At 51.4% G+C, this 26,173-nt stretch overlaps 4 protein-coding genes across 4 annotated transcripts; 1 reads left to right on the forward strand and 3 right to left on the reverse strand.

The window, feature by feature from the left end:
* Positions 1-325: 325 nt before the first annotated feature.
* Positions 326-2,788, reverse strand: ift57 (intraflagellar transport 57 homolog (Chlamydomonas)). The gene is made up of 10 exons (XM_068749000.1): positions 2,633-2,788; positions 2,104-2,278; positions 1,910-2,028; positions 1,674-1,764; positions 1,384-1,566; positions 1,179-1,250; positions 921-1,052; positions 770-832; positions 620-686; positions 326-539 (listed from the first exon to the last, which is right to left on the reverse strand). The coding sequence occupies exons 1-10, from the start codon at positions 2,785-2,787 to the stop codon at positions 361-363; spliced, it is 1,236 nt and encodes a 411-aa protein (XP_068605101.1). The 5' UTR covers position 2,788; the 3' UTR covers positions 326-360.
* Positions 2,789-3,368: 580 nt separating this feature from the next.
* Positions 3,369-6,543, reverse strand: cavin4a (caveolae associated protein 4a). The gene is made up of 2 exons (XM_068748741.1): positions 6,019-6,543; positions 3,369-5,119 (listed from the first exon to the last, which is right to left on the reverse strand). The coding sequence occupies exons 1-2, from the start codon at positions 6,424-6,426 to the stop codon at positions 4,535-4,537; spliced, it is 993 nt and encodes a 330-aa protein (XP_068604842.1). The 5' UTR covers positions 6,427-6,543; the 3' UTR covers positions 3,369-4,534.
* Positions 6,544-9,515: 2,972 nt separating this feature from the next.
* On the reverse strand, positions 9,516-18,149 carry tmeff1a (transmembrane protein with EGF-like and two follistatin-like domains 1a). Its single transcript, XM_068749007.1, has 10 exons — positions 17,985-18,149; positions 12,413-12,522; positions 12,186-12,315; positions 11,628-11,663; positions 11,086-11,182; positions 10,827-10,975; positions 10,676-10,735; positions 10,213-10,336; positions 9,867-10,028; positions 9,516-9,706 (listed from the first exon to the last, which is right to left on the reverse strand). The coding sequence occupies exons 1-10, from the start codon at positions 18,115-18,117 to the stop codon at positions 9,622-9,624; spliced, it is 1,086 nt and encodes a 361-aa protein (XP_068605108.1). The 5' UTR covers positions 18,118-18,149; the 3' UTR covers positions 9,516-9,621.
* A 2,762-nt stretch (positions 18,150-20,911) lies between these two features.
* On the forward strand, positions 20,912-25,690 carry slc39a6 (solute carrier family 39 member 6). The gene is made up of 12 exons (XM_068748972.1): positions 20,912-20,975; positions 22,040-22,260; positions 22,347-22,794; positions 22,904-23,042; positions 23,197-23,271; positions 23,342-23,511; positions 23,611-23,805; positions 23,889-24,033; positions 24,065-24,448; positions 24,518-24,598; positions 24,686-24,876; positions 25,112-25,690. The coding sequence occupies exons 2-12, from the start codon at positions 22,055-22,057 to the stop codon at positions 25,262-25,264; spliced, it is 2,187 nt and encodes a 728-aa protein (XP_068605073.1). The 5' UTR covers positions 20,912-20,975; positions 22,040-22,054; the 3' UTR covers positions 25,265-25,690.
* Positions 25,691-26,173: the final 483 nt, after the last annotated feature.

Here is a 26,173-nt window from a genome sequence, read left to right on the forward strand (position 1 = left end):
CGCAGCGCATGAGAACGTGCATCAGAAAAAAGGATCCGACCGAAGGGGAGCCAATCAGAAGACGGACGGCCCGTCTGTTCAGCACAGGGAGGAGATTGAGTCGTGTTATTTATGCAATCTACGTTGTCTTTAGAGTTCAGATGTCCATATTCTGTGGATCAATAAATATGATGGCACTTCCTTTGATAGAGTGGATCTTTGTGATTTACATCCCATAAATATTTATGATCTCAATAAATGAGTTGATGAAGGTCTGCGTGTCCAGAGTTTTCATGTCAAGCAAATACTGTCGAAGGTTAAAACACACTTAATCCACATCTCGTCTCCACCAAACTTTATTTTTCTGAGGCGGACTAGCAGTCACGCTAACGCGCTGCTGAAGTCGGGGATGTTGGTGGCGTGCATGTCGCGCGTCATGTCGGACTTCTCCTTGAGCTTGGCCTGCAGCAGCGTGTGCTGCACGACGCCGATCCGCACGTCCATCTGAGCGATCTCTTGCCTCAGTTTGGTCAAACTCTGCTTGATCTTCACCACCGGAGCTGCGGGACAGACAGACGGACGGTCAACAAAACAGACGGCGAACGTCCTCACGGCGCTAAAGGCCGGTCGTCGCCTTCACCTCCGTCTGACATGCTGCTGCCTTTCTCCTCCATCTCCTGCTTCAGCTTCTCCAGCTCCTCGCTGACCTGAAGCAGGAGAACACCGAGCAGCTCTTGCTTTGATTCAACTGGGTTTCATATTACGATATAAACGCGACGCATTCACGGACCTCTGCCAGGAGCCGGGTCCTCTCAGCCACCCCTCCGCTGGCCTCCTGGTAGCGCTCCTTAGCCTGGAGGCGGTCAGAGCTTCACATCTTTTCTAAAGCCCCCCCCCCCCCCCCCAGATGACCTCTGCCCGAGGTCCCGCGTGACTTTTACCTGGCTGCGTTTGGCGTGGGCGCCGCGGTACTCCTGGATCAGATGCTCCAGCTGGTTGTTGATGTATTTCTCCCGGCTGCTCACCTTCTCCAGAGTCTTGCGAATGTTTTCCAGCAGTTTGTCCAGGTAGCTCTGCAGAGACAGCGGTCGACAGCGGAGTGAACGTCCCACCTCCGTTTTGCGGTTAACTCGTGGATAAAGTGCCGGGCAGCGGGAGGCCAACTGGCTGCGATGGTTGAACGAGGTCCTTGAACACACCTTGGCCTCTCGCAGCGAGGACTTGATCCCGTCTTCATGCTGATGCATCTGGTCCATGTGGATTCTCCAGTCCTGCAATGAGAAGAAACACGCTGGGAAAAACCGCAGCACACAGCTGATTCTGATTTTCAGGAAGGCAGCAGGAAGACTCCCCCCCCCCCCCCCCCTCGGATCCAGGCGCCGCTCAGGCGAGCATGTACGGCACCTTGCTGTCCGTCCTGATGGTGACTTTGAGCTGTGGCAGGACCCTCTCCACCTCCAGGTACCACTCCGCCGCGTCGACCGTCGGCTCCAGGATGTCGCCCGGGGAACTGGACCTGTGAGAGGTTCGGAACTTCAGAGCCTCCAGGTCCATCAAGTTCTCCTCGTCTTCGTGGTCGGGCTCCTCCTGAGATCACAGCAGAAGCTTCCGTTACCGGTCCGACTGGTTCCGGTGGAGTCGGTGTCCCCTCGTCTTTTGCAGCTGTGGGCGGAGCAACAAGTCGGGACACCTACGATCAGCTCCTCCTCCACTTTGCTGAGGGTGAGCTCGGCGGCGTCCTCCGTCACAGACTCTTCTTCTGTTGCCTCCGTTGGATAGATCGGTCTAGGAAACAGAAACATCACTATTTACGTATAAAGATGAGCCGGGCGCCCGCCGTCGGCCTCATGTGGCAGAGACGGGAGCGAAGGATCAGAGAGGAGAGGCGGCCGCCGCCCCCTCGTGGTTGATTGGACGAGTAGAGGAATACCTTTTGAAGGAGAACCTCTTCCTCCTCAGAGCCACCTCTGCCAGCTGGTCCAACACGAAGCACACGTGATCCCCCGAACCCGACTTCAGCTTGGAGGGCGGGAAGTCCACTTTAAGACCCTGAGAAAAACATCAAAGGCTGTGTGACAGCGGCGCCGTGCCAAGCCGGTTTAATGTGAGGGTCGAGCCGCTTACGAAGGCTCTGAGCTCTGCCAGGATGTTGGACACGGTGGCGTTGGGCTCGTCGTACTCCTGAGGCTCCGTGAAGGGTCGCCCAGCCACGTTGATGAGCCACGACGCGATGATTGTGAACATGTAGAACCGCTCACCCGGGTTGGACTCCAGATACGGACTGGAGACGAAGTAGTGTCTGGTAGGAGAGAATGTAGTGGAGGAGGAATATGGAGGAGCATTCTCACAGATCAGAAGGTGTTCTGCGTTCATGGAGGAGTCCGGATCCATCTCCAAAGCAGCAGAAACGCTGCAGCGCTCCATGAAGGATAGCATGTTAGCACCAGTTGTTCTCAGTAGGCCGCTATGCTAACATCAGGGTTCTTCTCAACGTGCTAGCATGTTAGCAGCTCGTTTTTAAAAGGTTGGTAGGTTAGCATATCTTAAATTGCAAAACAAACAGACATTACTTTTAAATTTCAATCCTAATTTATGGAATATTTAGCATATCTTAAATTGCAAACAAGGAGACGGAGAGTTTGCTCGTTCTCACCTGGACAGGTACTTCATGTTGTGTTTGGCCAGAACCTCCTCCTCGTAATTCAACACCTTCAGTTTCTCGAGGAGACACTCCATTACCGCGAACGCCTGATGAGCCGCTCCGGGACCGCGGCCCTCTTCTTCTCCGCGTCTGCCCTCATCCGCCATCTTTTAGTTTAACGCAGCAACGCGCTCATTGATCAGCCATCGATTGGTGGCTGCTGCTCTCAATAACTAGTCGGTCTTATGGGCATTGTGACGTCGGCTAAAAGTGTCGCTAGTTAGCTAGCCCCGATCTTTGTTCAGCTTCCTCTCCGTCGTCAGGCAACCGAGCGGAAACGGAAGTCAGCTGACAATAACGCGTTTCATACTCCGGACTAATAATGCACCAATTATAAAATTATATCGGGGTAAATTATAAAAACAATAAAGCAAAAAATATTAGACACTGCGGAGTTTACAGCACGTAAACAGCCAAGAGCTACTAGTTAGCTTGTAGCTATAAATACGGGTGTGACGGCTTCCTGTTTCTTCACAATAAAAGTCGGCATATGTTTGGTTTCCGATCCGTTTTCAAAATAAAGTTAAATTACGAAAGTGTAATTGTTCAGTGCTGCGTAGCTGCAAATATATTGGTTTATACCGATAGTGTTGGCATTGTTTGCTAACTGGATTCAATAGTGCTAATTAAAGTTAAGCAAATAGCTGTATTAAAATAACAAACATAGCCAGTTCTACAAGCAAACTTTACTGCAAATAGTCGACGCTATTCTCAGTATTACTGCTTCTAATCTTGACAAACAACTGATTAATGATGATAGAAAATACAATGACAATTATTTATATTCATCAGTTCATGCAGCTGTGATGAAACTTTATTTATAAAAACAGAATGAATGTCTGCTCTTTAGTATTCAAACGCCACAGATTCTCAATCAGCTGAATTTATAGTGAAATATTTAAAACATGACAATACAACACAAACTGAATAATAATGAAAAAAGAGATGAATTAATTATATTATATTAACTACTATCAACATTAACACAATGAAAAATGTTTAAAATATAATTCATATATTCTCTATTCTAGCATTTGATGACATCATGGTGATCCTAGTAGTGAAAGCTGTGAAATCACTAATTGCTCATCTCCGATCACCTTAAACCAGCTTGGAATCTGATTGAATCGTTTTACACGCTCAAACGCACCATGCTTTTACCACGAAGCCTGGCTCAAATGTTTTTTTCGAGGTATTTTATCCAAACTGATTTTTTTTTAAATTAATGTAAATAAAGTTTCTAAATGTACTGTCTGTGGGGCAGAGCAGAAACAATAAAAAAGTTTTATCATTACTTTATTTGGACTTTATAATGCATACCTTGTAACTATACTTGAAATATTTTTACCGGTATGTAGTATTATAATTAGGATTATCACTAATAATCACAGATGTAAAATATTGAAATGTACTAGAATAGAATTTACGCTTTGCTGCAGCTTTCAAGCATCTTAACATTCACTCTTCCTCATCTCCTTCTAGTCTACAAACGGTCTGACTTTGAAACCGTTTCATTTTCTCACCAGGCTCCCCAGAAACCAGCTGAGGCCCGAGGCGGTTCTGCTCCCCGTGTTGGCTGTTTGTTCAACACGCCCTTCGAAATCAGCTTCGCATTAACCTTCATCGACCTTTTTTATCAACCAAGACGTCAAATAGAGCGTGAAATAAAGATTCTCACATCTGTTTCAGCTGGTTCGAATTAAATAATTAGCCCCAATTAATTAAACGTATCTCTCTTTTAATAGATTCTGATCAAAAATCGTGTCCGTCCCAATGTCGACCAATCAGAAACGCACTCCCTAAATGCTGCCCCGCCTCCTCTTCGCGCCAGCGATGTCCGATCTGACCTCTGATCTACTTCTCTGTATTCTCTTCTCCCGTACGGGTGCTGGCGGCCTCCTCCACACGCCCCTCCCTCTTGGTTTCCATGGCGACCTCGGTGTAGGGGACCTCTGGGAGCTCTGCTGGCTCCGCGGGCTCGCTCCCGGCCTCGGCTTCGGCGCCTTCCTGGCCTTCGGCGACGGCCCTCTCCTTCTTCAGCTTGATGCGGAAGGTCTCCCTGTTGGGGGCCTTCTTGGAGAGGTTCTCCTTCAGCCGCTCGCCGGACTGTTTCAGACGCTCGCCGGCCTGGTGCATCTTGTCCCTCCGCTCGGGCGGCATGACTTTTTCGCCCAGGCTGTGGAACTTGGTGCCCAGGTTGTCCTTGGTTTTGTTCATGTTCTCCTTGGAGAACGTGGCCTTCAGGGTCTCCGTGCTTTTCACGACCGATTTCTTGATGCGGGCGGCCCGTGAGGGGTCCGCCTCCTCCACGCTCAGGTACTCCTCATCGGAGGACAGGTCCACGGGGACGTCGTAGGAGTCGGGCTCTATCTCCAGGCCGTCCAGGCCGGGCCCTTTGGGGGACTTGGTGACGGCCACTGACGGGACCTCAGTTTCACCCTGCGGAGAACAAAGATACAAGAACATGCCTTCAGAACCAGTGTCCCCAAAAAAAAGATCCAATAGAACCATGAAGACATCTTGACATATACGCGGGTGTACAAACATGAACGTCTCTAATTGGTTCGGGGCACCGAGAGATGTTAAAAACCGAAGGTCCCTGGACGTGTCACATTGAGACTAGGCTGCAGGCCCTGATGGTTACGGTCCCAGAATAGATCCAGAGCAGCTGTTAGCAGCACATAACAGTAAGAAGAAGGAAGCGGAGGTGCAGGTGGGACATTTAAACCACATTTCTATCACGTTAATCACCAACATGTTTGTGTGACAGAAACACAGACCTCAGAGGTTTCACAGCTGACATTTTGACATATTTTATCCCACAGATGAAAAAATAAATCAAGGAATCTGGCTGTTTTCCACATCTCTAGGTTTCCTCGTCTCTCTTGGTGTATAAATCTTTGCTGTGCGGCAACCGAGACTCAAGTTAGTCGATCGGATGAGAAAAAAAAGATTAAATATTTTTATATTCTGTGTGTCAAGACAAGAGAAAAATCAAACAGGCTTAGTTTCAACATTTCCATTTTAGTCCTATTTTTTTTTCTTTCTTTCATCCTTAGAATAAATTCATGACAAAAAAAAGGGACCCAGAAATAGTTTGTTAAAATAGCAGCAGCTTAAACGAGGCTCCCGGGGACGCAACGTGACACTGAGTTAAGACCCACCCGATGTATGGCAACTATGTGGAGCAACTCGATTCATTCATTCATTTAATCATCATAAAATTAAAATAAAAAACTTTCATTGATGTTTCTGAAGTATGTTTTTTTTATTTTTTTACTTCTGCTGTGAACCGCCTCGTGATGAAGACCTTCACGCCTTCTTCGCCCCTTTCTCACCTGATAGATGACCACACGGAACTTGTTCCGGGTGAGCAGCTCGTCCTGCGTGGTCTCGACCTTCTTGACGCGCACGTTCTGCTTCTCGACGCGCGTCCGCACCTCTTTGACGTTGGCGCTGACCTTGCGGGTCTTCTGCAGGAGCTTCTCCACCGTGCCGCTGGTGTCGGTGTGGTCTTTGGCCAGTTTGAGGACGTCCCCCTGGATGGCCTTGATGTTGCTCTCCAGCTCCAGCTGGCGCTCCTCCATGCGCTGCTGGCAGGACTGGACGTTGTCGATGATGCCGGCCACGCGCTCCAGCAGGGACAGGATGGTCAGGGCGCTGATGGGGTTCCCGGCCTCGTCCTCCACCCCGACGATCTCCAGCTTCTCCTGGACGCCCGCGGTGCGATACGTTTGCTGATCCATTGTTGGATGACTCGGCACGGTTGACTATAAATCTGTGGTCTGCTTCGTTTCAAAGGACCCCAAACTGTTGGACTTGCAGGGAGACCAGAGACACCCAACAGCTGTGACCCAAGCTCAGGTCTGGGGACAGGAGGGAGAAAACTCCACCTGCTGCTATTAAAAAAGGCTTCAGGATCCTGGCGGGGCGGGGTGGGGGGGGGACAACCCTGAATTCAGCCCTCCTTGGGATAAGGCCAGGCGATAGACTCACGCAGCAATGCTCAGTCGAAGCTAAAAATAAAAAGCCTCTGTAAGGTGACACTCTGACATTTTGGAGCGATGCAGCGGACGATGGAAACCCCCCCCACCCCCCGGTCCGAGGGCTGTTCTACTTTGTGAAGGCACTGATTCGTGATATTCCATCATTTGCATGCATTTTCACGCCAGCAGCTGCGCGGCGTGTTCATCATCAGCAGCTCCGCTGGTGCCGAGGATCACAGAGCCGGAATGCTGGTGGGATTAAACAGGCAGCGCTGCCCTTTCCAGTTTCTCCACACCAGCAGAGTCCACACATTGACTGGGACTGAGGTCTGGAGCTCTTTATAGAGAAGGTGCAGGGAGTGTGCTACCCACCCCCAACACTATTTCTATGGCTTCCTTTAATATAGCATCGCTGGTGTGTACTTTTAAACATTTTCTGACCAAAACGCCTCATAGTTACACCCAGAATTCCCGTCAGTCCAGCAACCGTGCGGATAAACTGGCGACATGTCCAGGGAGAACCCCGCTTCCTGCACAAAGTCAGCTGGTATGAGGGCTCCAGGCCCCCCTGCGACCCTATTAGCGCTTTGTTGTTTGACTTTAGCATCGCTGTGATGTGAGACGTTCCAAGTTGCTCCACCCGACTTAGTTTGGAGAACATCCCAGAGGGGTGGAGAACCGGGACCAGAACCAGGACCAGGCCTGTCAGCTTTTAACCACTTCACAACTGTCAGCGACGGCAAGCATGTTTTAATGAATGGGCGTCGGCTCACGACGGCTGCTCCGCTCAGTGGGGCAGTTTTAGACTGAAGCCAGCAGCTGATCACCCCCACCTCACCCCACCCCATCACCCAGGATATAACTATATTTACTCCATAGTGGCCCCAACTCGCCCAGTCCCCCCACCCCACCTCAACAGAAAACACGAAAAATTTCCTTCCAATGACACACGGACACAGGTGTTCCAATAAAAAACATCTTTACTGTGTCAGAGACCAAAAGTAGCCCCGGAGTCTACATGCAGAATATTAACATGTCAAACACATTCTAGTCACATTTAAGTTACAACTGACAACAGGTAGAAACAAACAAAAAAAAAAACCTGTAAAAACAGAGACAACAAACGTCCCCTGAACTCATCACCACTCATCCAGCTGACCAGCTAATCACCAAAAACTTACATTTGATTGATTAATTACAGCCTGAGCACAGATTCATTGAATGCTAGCTGACCTTTGTGGCCTGTTAGCCAATTAGCATTATTTATCACCTTAGTTACCCCCGCATTATTGGCAGCTGTGTTGGGGCACCTTCTTCCTTCAATTCAATTTGTTCACGGCAAATGAACAAACTGTTTCGACTTCGCACACCTCACTCATCCTTCTCATGGAAGGTTCAAGTCACCATGAACGATTGTACGCTCTACGCTGGCTGTCGTGTTAATATTAGCAGTGGAACTGGTTGCAGAGGTGTTAATGTTAGCTCCAGAAATGACTGTAGACATGCTAATTGTTAGGGACATGTCCTTCGAACACATCCATTCTTCATATTTCAGATATAATTAGGTTTTGACCAGGTGAGATGCGCTAATGTTAGCTACCCTGTTTGATCTTGAGCTAACAATGATGGTATATTGCCTATGTTTTTGGGCAGCGCAGTATAAACTGATACATTACGTTAGCTACCTTCTTACATATTAGCACTAGCCAGCTATAAGCTAGCAGGCTTATTTGGTGTGAGCAGGCCGACTGGCTAGCTTGACTACCAAAATATGAACACAATCTGGGTGAGATAAAAAGTTAAATGCCATTCGTTTTCTAGATAAACCCCTTTAACAGCTTTAACTGGGCCAATAGTGATTCAGCACATATTTAGGTTAACATGTTAAAATGAACCGGTGTCAGCCCAAACGTTCACTGGTTTAATGCTGGTGTGAACGGGCCCGTTAGCTGCCATCTTTAGCAACAAACCTGCACATTATTTATTTGTCTTAGTCTCAAGTTACTGTTCACTGCTGTGGAGCTGACGGTCAGTTGATGCATAGTTCGATTCAGAAATAACACTCGGACAAAAACAAACGATCTTCAAAATAAAACAGGAGTCATTTCATGGTACAGCCGTTTGTACACGTTTGTAGCGGCTGAGCTAAATGTCGATGTGGGCGAACATTAAATTCACATAGTAAAACAAGAATGTGAGTTTTCTCATTGAGTGGAATTGAATATATTGGTTTTCTGCCTGTTGGATTCTGTTCTGCCAGGGATCCTTTAAATAAAAGAATATTTGACACAATGGCTTTTTAACATTCAAAGTAAAGTTTTGATCGCAGCCGTCTGAGCGAACAAGACTTTCCTTCCCAGTGAAAAGCAGCTCGGAGTCGACCTCCGTTTACAGCCGTTCGATCTCAGACGTCACAAATCTGTTTCAGAAGACGCTTTCCATCCGTCAACCAGAACTACACGTGGGTTTCCTTCTTTGACACTAAGACTGTCCCTCCTTGGTGTCCACATTTGTAAAACTACACCACAGTACACAGTTTTCACAAGTCATGCGAATATACAAGAACGTAGAAACCAGCATCTGAAATAAAAGGCTCATAAGAACGCTAAGTTTAAAAAGTTGGAGTCATTAGCTCGTCTTAACACAGTGACTTTTTTTTTACGAGTACAAACAAAGCTAAATCGCCGGAGCTTGTTCTCCTCCTACTTACAAGAACTTAAACATTTGGTGATCAGCTGCAAATTATTGGAAGAAAAATAAAACGGTGACACATTCAGGAAGTAGCGTCTTCACGAAGCGGCGGGTTCGAAGACGCCCTCCAAACACGAAGAAGAAAAATAAGGCCCCTTCATTCTTCTTTTAATGGACACAAAAAGTAAGAGAACACAGCTATGCTAAAAAAAAGAAAAAGAAAAGAAAAGGTGTTCCAAAGCTTTAAGAAGAACCCAAATACGGCTATACCATCCTGGAGTTTGTGTCGGAGGAAAAGTGTCCCATATTCTGCTTCTGACGGCGCCCCCTGTTGTTTTTAGGACATTTCCTGAAGAGGAACACACGAGATTTAACATTTAAAACGGGCGCCGCACGCCGTTGGCGTTAAAAAGTCGCTATTACTCCGATCACACCCGGACAGACGGCCGGGACAACTTCCACAGCTGTCCAGATGTGATCGGAGCACTCGGTGTGCTCGATGGCCTCACCTTGTGATGCACATCACCACGGCGACGATGACGGCGATCTGCACGGCGCCGATGATGGCGGCGATGAGGACGTAGTGGAGCTTCTGTCCGCTGGGAACCACGTAGAGGATGTTGAAGTCATGAGGTTCGTCACAATGGGTACCTTTGTAGCCCGCATCACACCTGACACACACACACACACCGTCACATGTGATGCGTTCACTGACTGTAGGATATTTTAGCTGAGCTGGCAGGTATAGTTATGGTGTGACTAGCAGAATGTAGTACCAGAGCTAAGGTAGTATATGGGTAGTACTAATAGCAGTATCAGGTATATTTGAACACGGTAGTCGATGTCGTCACTGACCTGCAGGCGGCCATGTTGAATTTAATCTCACATTTCCCGTGAACACAGAAGCCGGCGTAGCTGTCGGTGCAGGGAATGGGCATCCCGGCGTAGAACCCGTCACCGTGGTCCAGGCCTTTCGTTTCTAAACAACAGACAGGATTGGACGATGAGTTCACAATGTACCGTGTCAAAACAGCCCTGCGGCGTTCCCGGAGTGGGTGTGGCTAAATGTCTCCACAGCGCCCCCCAGTTCCTCGGAGACTCCTCAGCAGCGTTCTAAAGAGACGCTGTGCCCGGATGTCAAACCAGTTAATGACATGGCCGTGGCTCCACCCACATCCAGCATCACCGTTTACAGCAGTCCAAACTTTGTGTTATTAGAAAATGCTAGCTGCTAACGTGCTAAAAGGACACCGACTCTAACCGGTAACTGAAAACACCAACGCTGAAAATCTCCTCCGGACCCAAACAGCCTCCTTACCTACGACGTTTACTTTGAAAGGGCTGCCGTCGTCCTTCTTCCCCTGCTTGTCTCGATCAGCTGTGGACCAATCACAAGGACAGCAGGAGAGCGTCACTCAAAGCCTTGTGGGTAACGGATGAGCCTCGGCGCAGGCGTCCCCGGGACTCACCGCTGCACCTGCCCAGGTGCTTGACGTCGATCTGCTCCTGCTTCATGCACGACGCCTCTCGGACCAGGCAGGGGTTGTTGTAGGCGTTGCCGTCGGTGGCGCACACCGGGTTTTCATTGTGGCCGCTGCAGTCGATGTTACAGATGCACCTGAGGGGAGGAGGCGGGGACTAAAGTAGGCCGTTTTCCAGAACCCTGCAGTCTGCAGAATCCGGCCGCTGCTGCTCCTGGAAGCGGACTCGGTTGCTCTCTGTACTCACCAGACGTCCTCCGAGTCCTCGTCGCACTCGGCTCCATATTTACATGTGCTGCACTTGGTGAACTTCTTCCCCCCGTCGGATCCGGAGCCTTCGTCATCTGTGGGACGCAAAACCGACGTGAGACGACATGACAAGAGACAGAACCAGCGGCGGATCCGAAAGAATCCATGAAGAGATGAGAGGAGGGTTCAGCTGGGAGACATCCTGGACGGGCGGATGGACGGACGGACGGAATGTCTTCACTTTCCCTGCTTTGTAACGACCTCCTTTCTTTCTTTTTATCACCGCTTCTTTCCAGACGAGTGTGGGGGGGGGGGGGGGCATGTTTAATGATGTTTCCATTTCCTGTCTCCGGTACATCAACTATCCTCTTCATCTCTCATCCCCCTGTTACGCATCGAATGTGGGGCGGAGCTTCCCTGATGCAGCAAATGTGATGACCAAAACATGTGACCCCGCCCCCCTCTATCCAAACATCCAATTAGATGATTGTTCATTGATTTAAAAAAAGAAGAAGAAGAAGACAAACATTAAACACTCACCGTCTCCGTCTCCGTCTCCTGAGCCTGATCCAGCATCTGTGGAGACACACAAGACACCCCGTTAATCCACTGGGGGGTGGGGGGGTCTGAACCCGCACCAGCTCGTCACTGTGTCCTGTTGCATGAACTAATAAAGTGTTTTTAATTTTATTTATTCTAGTGCACAATGAGGTGGACTAACAGCGATGAGAATTGATTTCTCAACAGTAATTAAATAAAAAAAAAGCTTGTTCGGCATACACAATTAATGTTTATGATTAAGAATGAGTAGTAATGACGTTCCACCACCAGCAGGTGGCGGTAATTCCCCTACAGCCTATTAACAAAAGGAAAGAGGCAAACAGGTGAAACAAAGGAATAATGATCGTAGGGGCCGACTCCGGGTCATCAGATCAATTCAATTCGTGGATCTCACTGGCTCCGATCCGGGACTTTTTAATTAAAATTGATCAGTGGTTGATTAATCAGGTCATTCTGAAATCAATCCGACTGATGACGCTAACTAAAGGGCGGGGTTTCCACGCCGCGGGGCCCCGCGTGCTTGCGTGACGGACTCACCGGCGGAGCAGGGCCCGTCGGACGCCCTGGAGATGAGCCGCTGCTGTTTGCAGGACGCTTGTCGCCGGTAGCACTCGTTCTGGTAGGTGTCCCCGTTGGAGCCGCACACCGGGACGTAATGTTTGTGGCACTGGAAACGGGTCACAGGTCAATGGGCCGTTACAGCTCTGCAGGTAACAGCCGGGGGGGAGTGGGGGGGGGGGGGAGATGGCGAGACGTTCCCTTACCTGGAACTGACAGACGCATTTGAGCTGAGCGCCGTCGTCCCTGCAGACGCCTCCGAACCGACAGGTGGAGTCATCGCAGACGCGCAGGTCGCTCTTCTTCTCTGAGAGCTCTGCAGCGGGGGAGGAAGCAGAGGAACATGTGAAAGAACTGGGGGGGGGGGGTCTAAAGGATGACCCCCGGCCCCAGGCAGACGCACCTGCATCACCGAGGGGAACAGGACAAACCAGAGTGTGAGAGAAAGTGTGTGTGTGTGTGTGTGTGTGTGTGTGCGTGCGTGTGTGAGAGAGACGTGTGTGTGTGTGTGTGTGTGTGTGTGTGTGTGTGCGTGCGTGTGCATGTGTGCGTGCGTGTGCATGTGTGCGTGCGTGCTGACCCCGGCCCTCATCCATTCGGCAACAGGGATTTAAAATGTGCGTAATTCCTTCTTTGGATCTCAGCAGCCTGAAGGAACGTCCACCTCTGAGCGCCGTGTCCCGGTTGTCATGGCTACCCCGCCGCTCTGATTTAACCTGCCCCCCCCCCCCCCCCCCCCCCCCGTTGCCGCTTTGACTCCTACAGGGACACGCAGCGGTGGTTCCTCTTCTGCTCCGTGGCCTCATTTAACCCTTCCACTGCTGCAGCGGCTCCCGTTTAAGGAGGTATGACTCAGTTCTGGATTCGGGCACGCCGGCGGCACGTTTCAGCTGCGTGTTGAAAGGTGATGATGTCAGAGAATATCAGCTCAGCTCCTGACCTCCTCCTCCTCCTCCTCTTCCTTTTGTCATCCTCCTCATCTACCTCCTGATCCTTCGCTACCTTCTGCCATCTTGTTCCTGGATCTATTTTAAACCTCCTGAGCGACATCAGGATCAGTTTCCCAGTTTCTATTGATCTGTGCTCTTCCACACATCCAAAAGGTCCCGCACACACAGTCCGGGTCCACACAGTGAAACGGTTCGGAGTCGCTAACACAGAGAGAATCATTGGTTTGGACGGGTGGATGAAATTCTGGATCAGAACCGATCTGGTGTGTAAACAGCAGAGTGTGTGAACGCTGCGAAGCCGCCAGGCACGTGAATCTGATGATGCTTATAGCAGTACAAATACTGCATCGCTGACTTCAAAACAGGTACTACATCAAATACACAAACTACATCTGATACTTTAACTACGTCTGAAACAACACAGACGCTTTTTCGTTCTCTCTCCTCCCACATGTTCTCATTTAAAAACACTTTTCTGAAGGTGCTGCTCATTAGACTTTACATTTTACATGTTCATTTCTGGAACAACAGCGTAGCAGCTGCTGCAGAGCGAGCTGCTGTCCAATAGCCTTCCTCCTCCTCCTCCTCCTCTGCTGGAAATGGGACTAATTTGTCAAGTTTTGTGCGTCTCATTTTCCTCGAAGGCAGGCAAAGCTCCTGAGTCGACACTCAGACGAGTGATATCCTGGGAAGCGGGATGAAGATAATAGCTCGGATGTTTTATTCATGCTGAGCCGATTCTTCATCCCGGGTTGGAGCTACATCTTTCCACGTTCATCCTGGAGGCCTGGAGGCTAGGTTAAACAGCATCCTAACCACACCCTACCAGGTTAAACAGCATCCTAACCACACCCTACCAGGTTAAACAGCATCCTAACCACACCCTACCAGGTTAAACAGCATCCTAACCACACCCTACCAGGTTAAACAGCATCCTAACCACACCCTACCAGGTTAAACAGCATCCTAACCACTCCCTACCAGGTTAAACAGCATCCTAACCAAACCCTACCTGGTTAAACAGCATCCTAACCACACCCTACCAGGTTAAACAGCATCCTAACCACTCCCTACCAGGTTAAACAGCATCCTAACCACACCCTACCAAGTTAAACAGCATCCTAACCACACCCTACCAGGTTAAACAGCATCCTAACCAAACCCTACCTGGTTAAACAGCATCCTAACCACGCCCTACCAGGTTAAACAGCATCCTAACCACACCCGACCAGGTTAAACAGCATCCTAACCAAACCCTACCTGGTTAAACAGCATCCTAACCACTCCCTACCAGGTTAAACAGCATCCTAACCACACCCTACCAGGTTAAACAGCATCCTAACCAAACCCTACCTGGTTAAACAGCATCCTAACCACGCCCTACCAGGTTAAACAGCATCCTAACCACACCCGACCAGGTTAAACAGCATCCTAACCAAACCCTACCTGGTTAAACAGCATCCTAACCACGCCCTACCAGGTTAAACAGCATCCTAACCACACCCGACCAGGTTAAACAGCATCCTAACCACACCCGACCAGGTTAAACAGCATCCTAACCACGCCCTACCAGGTTAAACAGCATCCTCGCTAATGCTAGCAGTGGCTAAGAGACACCCTGACATCCTGCATCGCCAAAGAATTTACTATTACTGCGTTCGATTACTTGCCAATCTATTGCTAACATTAGCATTCAACCAATACCCAGCTAACGTATTGAATATAAATAGTTAAAGCTGCTTTTGCTAAAGGGTTATCACCATGTCTTTTATAACAACAGGCCTGAAGATGGTTTAATCTGCATAAATCAAATCTTTCGGGTTAGATCTTTTATTTAAACCCCAACAGAGGCTCCCTCTATGGACGCCACATTGTTGATGCTGTCGTCTGATTCGCTGCTCCCAGTGTTCATCTTGGCGTTAATGGAAAACCTATTTGCTGATGTAAAGTACTTTAACCCATAAATCTGGCTCTACTTTATCTGCAGGCAGCGCTCCATTACGCCCCCCCCCCCCGGGGCGCCGAACAGCAGGGACACCTGCAGGCTGGGAGGAGGACCGGGATCCGGTTGGGCTGGCTTAAAATGGAAGCTTTTAAAGCTTCTTTGGCCTCTGGATATTTGACCGGTTCATATTTGTGCTTAACAGACTGCCATTAAACGCATCATCATCACTATGGAAACGGTGCTAGATGGAGAATGACATAAAGATGTTTAAGGGATCTGGATAAAGAACCGTGGTCTGCTTTTAATGCCAGTTCTCCTCGTCTGCTGGTTCTGGGAGGTTCTGCTGCAGTAAATCTGTTCTAGTTCCGCTTTTACTGTGGAAATCGCTTCGCGCACACTCAGAGGGCCGTTCAACAGCCTCCCAGGATGGAAGTCCGGATCCGCCCCGAAACCTGCCAGAGAGTCACACGGCTCGGATCGACACGTTTAGAACCTTCGTTATTAAAGCGAAGTCCTGGTTTATCTCAGGATGCGTCTACATCCTCTTCCTAGCAGCGGCACCATCATGAATGGGGGGGGGGGGGGGGGGGGGGAGTGTCATCGCTCTGGATGACGGGACAGATTTATCTGCAGCGTCTGGAGGAGTGAGAAACCAGCAGTTGGGACAAAACCGTCTCCAGATGGACTCAAGACGATGACGGGTTTGTGGAGGCATCAGAGTCAGACGTGGGAACCTCTTAAAGGGACTGGGACTGGGTGGGGTTAGCCTAGCTTAGCTTAGCTTTTTCCATTTGGACGAGGGTTGGATACCGCTACTGTTAATCTTAGGTCAGAACTTTACGAGTAGGGACCCACAGAACCCGACAGAACCCACAACAGAACCCACAACAGAACCCACAACAGCACTTCTCCATTGAAGGATTAATAAAGTTGCTCTTCTTTCAGCATCATCACATAAACCACCGACAGGCTTATATGCATGGAACTATGTTTTTAGCCCCCCCCCCCCCCCCGCCGAGTCGCCGATGCGAGACTAATCGGTTCCCCATTCTAATTCCAGCCCAGAAAGACGCCAGAGCGCCGCCACAGGTGACGCATTTTAATTGGAGCTCTTGAAGCAGGGAGGCAGCGGCAACCTTCAGACGCCGCTGAGGGTTTAGAGATGCTCCAGGGTGTTTATCCGTCCATCAATCGGGGGGGGGGGGGGGGGGGGGTGGCACGCCATCCTCCCAACTCACCACAGGAAGGATGAAACACAACCGGATTAAAGCTACGGTTCGTGAATCCGCCATGAAAACGTCATAAACGAGAATAAGCGAGCTGCCGCGGAATCCATCGTCTTCGTGGAGACGCCGCTCTTCATCGCGAGGTGAAAGTGGAGACCGGAAAGACCGCTTTGCTCCTCTTCCCTCGCCGCCTCCAATCAAACGATCGATTGATCGATGGCGAACGGGCTCAGTCGTTCCTCTTATTCGTGGTCATTTCCTCTCACGCTCTGCGGGCTGCGGGCCACGTGACTCGGCCGTGGCGTCCGTCCTCGTGAGTCTTGGCGTCCGCCCGAGACGCTTTCGCTCCAGACGCCCACAGGCGCCGTTGGCCGCTGAATCCGTGGAACCGCCTCTGTTGTGTTCCGCATATTGATGAGCTCCGTGCCGTCCGCCGGGAGGGAAAATGTTTGCTCTCAATCTGAGAAACGAGGCCTCGCCGCCTTCAGAAAGCCGCCATGACGGCCTCGTCTCCAGAGCCGGCGACGCGTGCGGCGTTCCCGACGGGAGATGCCGGCCCGCATCGCAGAAGTCGTTTTTTTCCTTCGCTCTGGGACGAGCTGGACGCCGACAACGTCCGGAACCTTTTCTGCCGGACAACAACGCAAAACGCCGAGACGGGAGAACGACGCGAGGACCGACCTGGGAGCAGGAGGGTCTATATCTGACCTCTGACCTCTGAGGGGACGAGGTGCGGTGTCACGGTCCCGCAGCAGAACCATAATCGGAACCGGCACACACGCGCACGTTTCCTGCAGGGTTGATGGACGCACCTGGAGACGCCGCCGGTCCCTGATCACGGCAACCTGGACATGTCCGATCACGGATCATGTGACCCCTGAGGAGCAGGGGGGGGGGGGGGGGCAGCGGAGGCTGACGTCCACATGGACTAGAGGACAGGAGGTGAAGAACACCAGTCCTTGTCCACCAGCTGCCGAGCAGGACGACGTAGCTTAGCATTCAAGCACTTTTAGCCCCGGGAGGAGGCGGAGCTAAGACAGTCGATGGCGAGCTTCAAATGATGGCATGACAGGAAACACGGCCGATGATATCGATCTTCTCTTTTTCGGTTGACGTGTTGGAATCTATCGAGTTGCTGCTCGATTATTGGCAGATTAAATAATTTAAATGAGATTAGCACCGGCAGATTAAACGGGACACGACAAATTAAAGGGAAAGACTTATGGACACGTTTCCATTCTGGTGATGATGATGATGATGTCACCCATCCTGTCAACATTCCCATCACAAGGGTCACCCCCCCCCCCCCCACCCCCCCAAATTTAAATTGGGATTGACTGAAAGCCAGTTTGAACTTTCATCTGTGTTTCTGTGTCGTAGGGGACGCGAGGCAGCGTGGCCCCAGCGAGGGTGAGGGTTCGAATCCCGCTCTGTTAGAACTGATGGTTCCTGTAGCGATACTACATTACCTTCTGTAAGGCCCGGTCAGAGCCATAATATTGATCCGATCGTATGAATGTGATTCAGATTACACTAACGCGTGTATAAATACATGATAAACATAATAAACATGCTACAGACGCAACCAATCAGATTAGACTGATCAAAGATCCAATCAGACCCCGAAGCAGCTGATCCGCGTGTTTTTGTTTAGTACCTGTGCAGTCCTTCGCTTTGCCCCTGCACTCGCCGCTTTGGGGGTAAGACGCACGCGCCTGGGGCAAATGGAGCAGCAGAGACAGCAGGCAGGCGGACAGCAGGTACCGGCCGAGCCCCGGGCCCGGCACCATGATGCAGACGATGAGAATGATCCGGATCGATTCGGGGGGAAAAAAAAGGGGGGGGAGAGTCCCAGCCGTTTAGATCCTTCCCGCACGAGCCGCTTCTCGCCCGGTTCCGCGCTCGGGACGCGTCAGACGCTCCGGTTCGTCCGCGCACGAGGCAGCGGCAGCGGCAGCATTTTCTCCCAGCAGTCCCCCCCCGTCCTCCGCCTCCCGATCCCCGGTCACGCCGGTCGGACGGATCCGCTGCTGCAGCTGCAAACACAACAAAGGGATCCGGAGCACGGAGAGGACGCACAAGGACGGTCACGTGGTGATGCAACAACACGCCCCTCCACGCCCCTGGAGCAAGAGGGGGGGGGGGGGGGGGGGCGAGCACGCAGGGAGGAAGGGAGGGAGGAAGGGAGGAAGGGAGGAAGGGAGGAAGGAAGGAAATAAATAAATTCACCATCTTCATGGCTGGAATGTTGTGTCTGTTGATAATGAAGGATTTGGTTCGAATCCCGCTTCATTATTAAAGTTCTTGTGATTTTAGTTGTCTTAGTTTTTTTAGGTAGGTGGAAACGACATTATTACAACCTCATTAGCATAAAGTTCAGGACTAGAGTGGGTAGGTTGTGGGTCATAATAGGTGTATGGGTAGGGTAGGTGAGTTAGTATAGGTGAGGTTAGGATAGGTATGTCGGTTTGTTGGTAGGTCTGCCAGTAGGTTGTTAGATCAGGTAAGGTAGGGTAGTTGGGTAGGTAGGTAGTGAGGTAGTTAGTTAGGTAGTTAGTTAGGTAGGTAGGTAGGTAGGTAGGTAGGTAGGTAGGTAGGTAGGTAGGTAGTTAGGTAGGTCGGCACATTATAAATCAGGCACGTTCACCCTCCTGATTGGCCGTCTAAAGACTGAGCGGGACCAGAACCTGAACGTTCCGTCTTGTTGTTCTCTGAATTAAATTGTTGGACTCCTGTTGTTCTGCTGCACACCTTTCATCTTAAATTCTCTCTAAATTAATCTTCTTTTGTTTGGGGTTTAATCTGGTGCTCACTGTCAGATTATTCCTCCACCATATGTCTGGAAAAGAGAAGCTAAAGGGGGATTAGCTCATAATAACACAGCAGAACATACTTTTGCCATTTTGATCACTATTTCGTTTCACTAACGACGACCTCGGCACAAATCATGTCGTCATCACATCTTGATATAACAGGCGTATTTCTATTCTCTATCTGTGGAGGATGGAGGATGTTCTAATGTTCTTCACATGCACAATGAGAAATTACCATGGTAAGATGGACCCCCCTTCTGCAGTAACAGCAGGGAGAAAGGATAATCTCCTGCAGGGCCGGAGGTAGTGTCCGGGGAGGGGGGGGATAATAGCCCTCTGATAATCAATCTTTTAAACTGAGTCTTTAATCTGCGGGCTCGGTGATCAGCCTGAAGTCCTGCTGCTGAATGATCCCTACCCTAAACACCAACCCCCCCCCCCACATAGAGGACTCCCCAGGGTGTTCTTTAAATAAAGCTTTTGTAATTCAACTTTGGGAAATTACCCCAAAAGTAGTTCATTGACTAAAATGCCCAAGGAGTATTTATCTCTTATTTTTCTGTTGTCATATAAAAACCTCAAAGGATACTTATTTAAACATTGTTTTTATTATTTTTCTAAATGAAATAGCGAAATGAAAATGACACCATCTTATTTTATCAGCTGCTCCCAAAGCAGTGAGATGAAAATGTTTCTATGAATGAGGAGGAGAACGAGGAGGAGGAGGTGAGGAGGGAAAGGGGGAACGGCAGGAAAAAACAGCAACGAAGAATGGAGGAAGGAGCGTGAGCCCTCATCATCATCGTCATCCACCTTCAGTCAATGGGCGCCTCCACGTAGGGGGTTTGTCGCCCCCCTGAGGCCATTTGAAATATTACTGTAAGGCCCAGTCAGAGCATTAGTTACACAGGTATTCACTGTAGTCCGAGTATTATAACGTTATAATTTAGTACATACGTATGTACTGCAGTAAAAGTAGTCATATTGCAATGTACAAGTAGTAAAAAAGAATCTCAATAAAACAAAATTTACTAAAAACATATTGACATAAATATTTAGTATTATCTCCAGGATCATCACATTTCAAACTAAACAAAAACAAAACAAAAACGACAAATGCAAATGCTAAAACTCAAAAGTACCTTATATTTGTACATAATTGTATTTGTGTAATTTTGTCGAGACTATTCAGTTCAACACTTTTTTTAATCTTTCTATATCAGAATTATGAGAGATTAACGCTGATGTTAATCCACTTCACCTCTGCGTTCCCACGAACCGGACCGTCACGTGATGCCACCGGAACCAGGTCACACGGCGTCTCCTCCAGAACCCGCATCTGCGTCAGGTCTTCTTGTGCTGCCTTCTCGTGCTGTTGGGAAATTGCAAACTATGTGTGTCCGGTTGCGGTTCACGCGTTGTATTTAGGCAAAATCGCAATCGTTTTCGAGTGATTGATTTTTTCTTAACCAATAAAACCCATTATTCCCTTGTGGCTTTGGGAATATTAATGACTTAAACATTAATTAAACAAGCGATTTGTTTCTCTTATTCGCGTGTGTAATTGAAATGACTGACAAAAACGCAAAACCAAATAATGTTTTGGTGGTTGCGGACTGTCTTCTCGTAATATTATTATTATTTTCTTTATTTTGACTATAAACTGCGTGTGCGGTCTCATCCTTCTTCCCGTAACTCAGATTTCCTACAGTACGTGAAGTCGCTTTTAGCCACATCGTTAATGGTTCTTCCGCGGCCCGGAGAAGACCCGCCGACACCGAGAAGGCTCCACAAACATCCACCCGAGCGGACAGAAGCAGCCCCGACCACCTTCCGTAAGTTCATCCGCGCGTTAAAGGCTCGTTTTACGATCATTCCCGCCCCGCCGGACGGGACGCGCGTCCGCTCCACACGGCGGCGGCCGTTTCCGGGTTCGGGCGGCTTTATGCACACGGCACTGGTGCGGAGCGCAGAGAACCAGCGTGTTACTGTTTACCTCCAGTGGGAGCGTGTTTCTTCCCACAGACCGGCGTGATGGAGGTGTTTTTATTTTTATTTTCATGTGATGTGGGTTTAAGCTTCGGGCGAGGCCTCGGCGGCGGCACCGAGCCCCGAGCCCGGCGCCGCCGCCGCTTCCATCTGTCATCACGCGGCACATTTAAAGGCAGCGCTGCGGCTAGCAGGCTGGCTAACCCCCGGTAAACACCGTGACCGGACGGAGCGAGGAGGCTCGACCAAGTTGATACCACTAATATACATGATCAGATGCCATATGCTAATGTAGTGTCTGTTATATAGCATTTAGCTTCTGGCTAGCCTAGCATCATTGGATACAGCCGCACGCCGGGCAGGAGGAGCCTTCGTGGATTCTTATCTTTTCAGGCCTCGGCGAGAGCGTCAAATCCCGATCATGAAAGGCGCTTTGAAACCGGAGGCGACGTCCTCAACTCCTGCAGCTTCTCTCTGCTGACTCTCCTCCATCCATCGCGTTGCTTTGTTGCCATGGGAACACCTTGCACACTTCGGCCCCAGACCAAACTAGAGAGAGAGAAAAAGAACGCGTAGACTCTCTTCTTTTGTCATGAAATAAGTTTGTTTCTTTTTCCGTTCTTTGATGCTGACTGTTTGCTTTGGTGGCGCCTCAGACGCGCAGTTTGTTCCACTAATATTTGGGCGGAGCCAGTTTTTTTCTCGTCTTGTTTTGTTTCTGCACAGTCGACGTTCAGCCTTTCGTCTTTAATTCAGGGCGCTGAAAAATGAAAGACGGAATAACATTAGATTTAGGATAAAACCGGACATCGGGGACGGAGACGCGTCCCAACGGGGACGCCGGGTCCACTGAGACGGCGGCAACAGAACCACAGGTCGGTTTCTGAACCTCCTCTTCTCCTCGACGCAGACGGCGACGGCGACGATGGCGTGCGAGAGGTGGAGACGATCCGCCGTGGCCGTGATGATTCTCATCGCCGTCCTTCTGCCCGGTGGCGGCGGGTCGACCGCGCCGGACTGCAGCCCGCCCTCCGACGCGGCGAACGGCGCGGCGCGCTCGCCGTCGGCTGTGGTCGACCCGCGGCGGGCCGAGCTGAGCCGGAGGCGCCACCTGGAGGTTCTGTTCAGCAGGTGAGCCCGGCGGCAGCAGGAAAAGCTTCTCGCTGCCGCTGCGATTGGGAATCTCACCTATCGATGGTTATTGATCGCCGTCCCAGATATGGCGAGAACGGCACCATGTCTCTGGTCGGGCTGAAGCGTCTCCTCGTGAACGTCGGCCTGGACCGCATCAGGACCGTCCTGGTGCGGCATCACGAGCAGCCTGGCCGCCACCCTCACGAAAACCACCTTCACCACCATCGTCACGACGACGGCGGCGACTCGCATCGGCAGGAACGCGCCGGCGTCTCAAAGCAGGCGACGGTTCCAAAGAACCCAGAAGACTCCAGAGACCAGGACAGCAGGAGGGGCGTGGCGGCGGCGGCGGCGGCGGCTCGGGAGGGCGACCCCACGCCGCTGTACAGCGTCTGGCCGACGGCGAAACCGGAGTCCAGCCCAGGATCCAGCAGAACCTCTCCGGCTCCGCCCACTCAGACGGAAGAAACCGCAACGGGAGCCGAGAGACGCGACGGCGACGGCCGCGCTAACGACACGGACCGCGAGGAGGTACGATGAAACTTCATTTCCGATGAGTATAAAAATAAAAACTAAAAAAGAGAGGCTGCCGGGACTGACCTCTGACCTCTGAATCGACCTCGTCTTCGCTGGCGTCCAGTGTCTCAGCGCCTCCGCCGTCCTGTCCTCCCACGGGATGTCTCAGGCGGCGGATGTCTCCGTCTCCGACTTCAGCGTCCTCTGCCCCGCCCTCCTTCAGCAGGTCGACGACGCGGCGTGCATCCTGCACTCGGAGCGAGGTGGGCTCAGAACTCGATCCAGAACATTTTAACATCGGGGCGGGGCAAGAGGGGCGGGGTCGGGTCGTCGATGCTTGACCCCCCCCATCGCCTGCTTTCTGTTTCGTGTTCCAGCCCGTTTGAGGCCGTTCGCTTTTGCTTTTTTCATTTGTAGATCACGAGCACGATGCCGGTCTCCACGGCAACCACAGCAGCGGCGCTGCAGAGAACGGCAAAAGCGTGGCGATCGGTAAGCGGGTCGACGGATCCACGGCGATCGGCGCCGCTGGCCGTTTCTCAGCCCGATGTTTGCGTTGCAGCGTGGGCCGGCGGCTTCGTCTCCGTCACCGCCATCGCCCTGCTCGCCACGCTCGGGGTCGTCCTCATCCCGCTCATGAACGCGGTCTTCTTCAAGTTCCTCCTCAGCTTCCTGGTGGCGCTGGCCGTGGGCGCGCTGAGCGGCGACGCCTTCCTCCATCTCATTCCTCACGTGAGTCCAGTTCGGTACGAGGGGGCGTGTCTACTTCCTGTTGGGTGCGACTTGTCCCCCGCCATGTTGTCTTCTTCTTCTTTTTCTTCGCGTTCCCAGTCTCAAGGAGGCCACGCCCACGACCACGACGATCCTGCCACGGCCTCGTCGGGGGGACACCACGCCCACGGCGAGCCGGAGGGACGCCTGGACGCCGTGTGGAAAGGCCTGACGGCCCTGGGCGGAGTCTACGTCATGTTTCTGATCGAACACTTCCTGACTCTGGGGAAGATGTACAAAGACAGGAAGCAGAAGGTCCGATTCTCGATCGATGGCGGCGTCCGTTCCCATTCAGCCCCGATGTTTAGCGTCTTCGCTCTGCGTCCACCGTCCAACAGGTGCAGAAGAAGTGGGATCGGGCTGACGGCGCCGATCCGGAGCGGCAGCCGGCGCTGGAGGAGAAGCCGAACGAAGGTCGGACACGCCCCCCCCCCCCCCCCGAGCGGCGTCGGTATCAAACCGCTCCCTCGTCCGGGCGACTCCGTTGTTTTTGACGTTTCCCGTCTTCTTCCAGATGTGGAGACCAACGGCGCCGGAATGTTCGGCCACCGCGGCGGCGGCGCGGCGGAGGAGGATGAGGAGGAGGAGGAGCAGCAGGTGATGCTGTCTGTCGTCTCCCCCAGCGGAGGGGCGGCGGCGGCGGTCTACACCGCCCAGGACTGCGAGAACAAGTGCCACTCCCACTTCCACGACACGGTGGGCCAGGCGGACAGCATGCACCACCATCACCACGACTACCACCACATCCTGCACCACCACCACTCCCAGAACCACCACCCCCACAGCCACGCCCACTCCTACTCGCAGCAGCACTTCCAGCAGGCCGGCGTGGCGGCGCTCGCCTGGATGGTCGTCATGGGAGACGGGCTGCACAACTTCAGCCACGGCCTGGCCATCGGTGAGTGGGCGTTACCCGCGAGGTCCGACGGTGCCGCCGGCTCGTCGGTGACTGTCGGGCATTTTCCAGGCGCCGCCTTCAGCGACGGTCTGTCCAGCGGCCTCAGCACGTCCGTCGCCGTCTTCTGCCACGAGCTGCCCCACGAGTTGGGTGAGGTTGCCGCGGCGACCCTCGGGAATCCTCCTTCGCCCGTTCGCAGGCGTTTACAGATGGCGTTCCTTCTCCCCGTTTTCCCAGGTGACTTTGCGGTGCGCCTGAAGTCCGGGATGACGGTCCGTCAAGCGATCCTGTGCAACGCCCTGTCGGCCACGATGGCGTACGTCGGCGCGGCGACGGGAGTCTTGATCGGACTCTACGCGGAGGACGTCAGGATGTGGGTCTTCGCCCTCACGGCCGGGCTTTTCATGTACGTGGCGCTGGTGGACATGGTGAGTCGAGAACTTTCACTTTGTGCCGCCGCGTCCCAGAAACCCTGTATAATTCTGACCAATCAGAGCAGAGGGGCGTGTCTGTGAGCTCCTATTTTGTCGGTCCCTCCGGCCCTCTTCAGCGCCAGATGGCCTCCGTCACACAGGAACTTCACTCCTGTGGTGCGACGCTGACCCCTGGTGGTCCCAGCTCTGAACTGTAAAACTAAACCCACCTTTTTTGTATTTTCTTAAGGTACCCGAGATGTTGCACAACGACGCCGGCGACCACGGCTTCAGCCACTGCGGATTCTTCCTGCTCCAGAACGCCGGCATCCTGCTGGGCTTCGCCGCCGTGCTGCTAATCGCCCTTTTTGAGCACAAAATCCAGCTGGACTTCGGAGGATGAAGACCAGGAGGTGGATTTTCACCGCCTTGGGTTCTGGTTCTTTTCGCCGCTCTTTGTTGAATCCATTTCAACCCGGTTCCGTCTCTTTTATTTGTCGTATTCGCGTTTGAAGTTTGTCTGGTCAAACTAGGTCAGTGTAGATTCAGCAGCTCCTGTCCGTTAAACGACAGTTTATTTTAGTACTCTTACACAACCAGCGTTATAATTTAATTTCTGTTCAGGGTACGGATATTCGGGAAGTCGTGTCAGTATTGATGATTCACCTTGGTGGAGGGGCGCCCCCTTGTGTTTCTTACCGGTCGCTAGGAGGGACATGTTACAGATTTTAGTTGTCCATAAATAACCGGACGCACCAACATAACTTGAAGATGAAGGTTTAGCTGAATGAGGAAGACTTTCTGTCCATTAAAGCAGAACTGAAACTCGCTTCTTGTTTGTTTGTTGTTTTTTTTGTTCTAAAGGATTGAGACAAAAACGAGAAGACTAATCGATCGGCAGTCATCTTGCCCTCAGAAGCGTTTTCATATTTGTCTTTTAGCCCCATCGAGCGTCTGCTCCTCCTTCGTCTGGACGTCCTCCCATCGGGACGTCTGGTTGAGGTGCGCGCTCCACGCGCACCACCCTGCACTGCCCGGTTGAACCCATCTGCTCTCTGAACCTCTTCTTGTTTCTGTCCTCGTATCGTCTCCGAGAGGACGTCTCCCTCTGCCCTTCAGACGTGTAAATCACGTGACCTCGTGTAACCGGCGTGGTTTACTTCTGCGTTGCGTCTTATTTGCTCTGTCGTGGTGGGGAAAGTGGACTCGGGACACAGTGGGATCTTGGGGGGGGGGGCGACACCCATTTATTTCTGGCAGGATATAAAAGTATAATAAAATAAAATTAGCCCCAAAAGACATCCAGCCCCAA

This window comes from Brachionichthys hirsutus, chromosome 15 (assembly GCF_040956055.1).
Source record: "Brachionichthys hirsutus isolate HB-005 chromosome 15, CSIRO-AGI_Bhir_v1, whole genome shotgun sequence".
NCBI classification, from domain to species: Eukaryota; Metazoa; Chordata; class Actinopteri; order Lophiiformes; family Brachionichthyidae; genus Brachionichthys; species Brachionichthys hirsutus.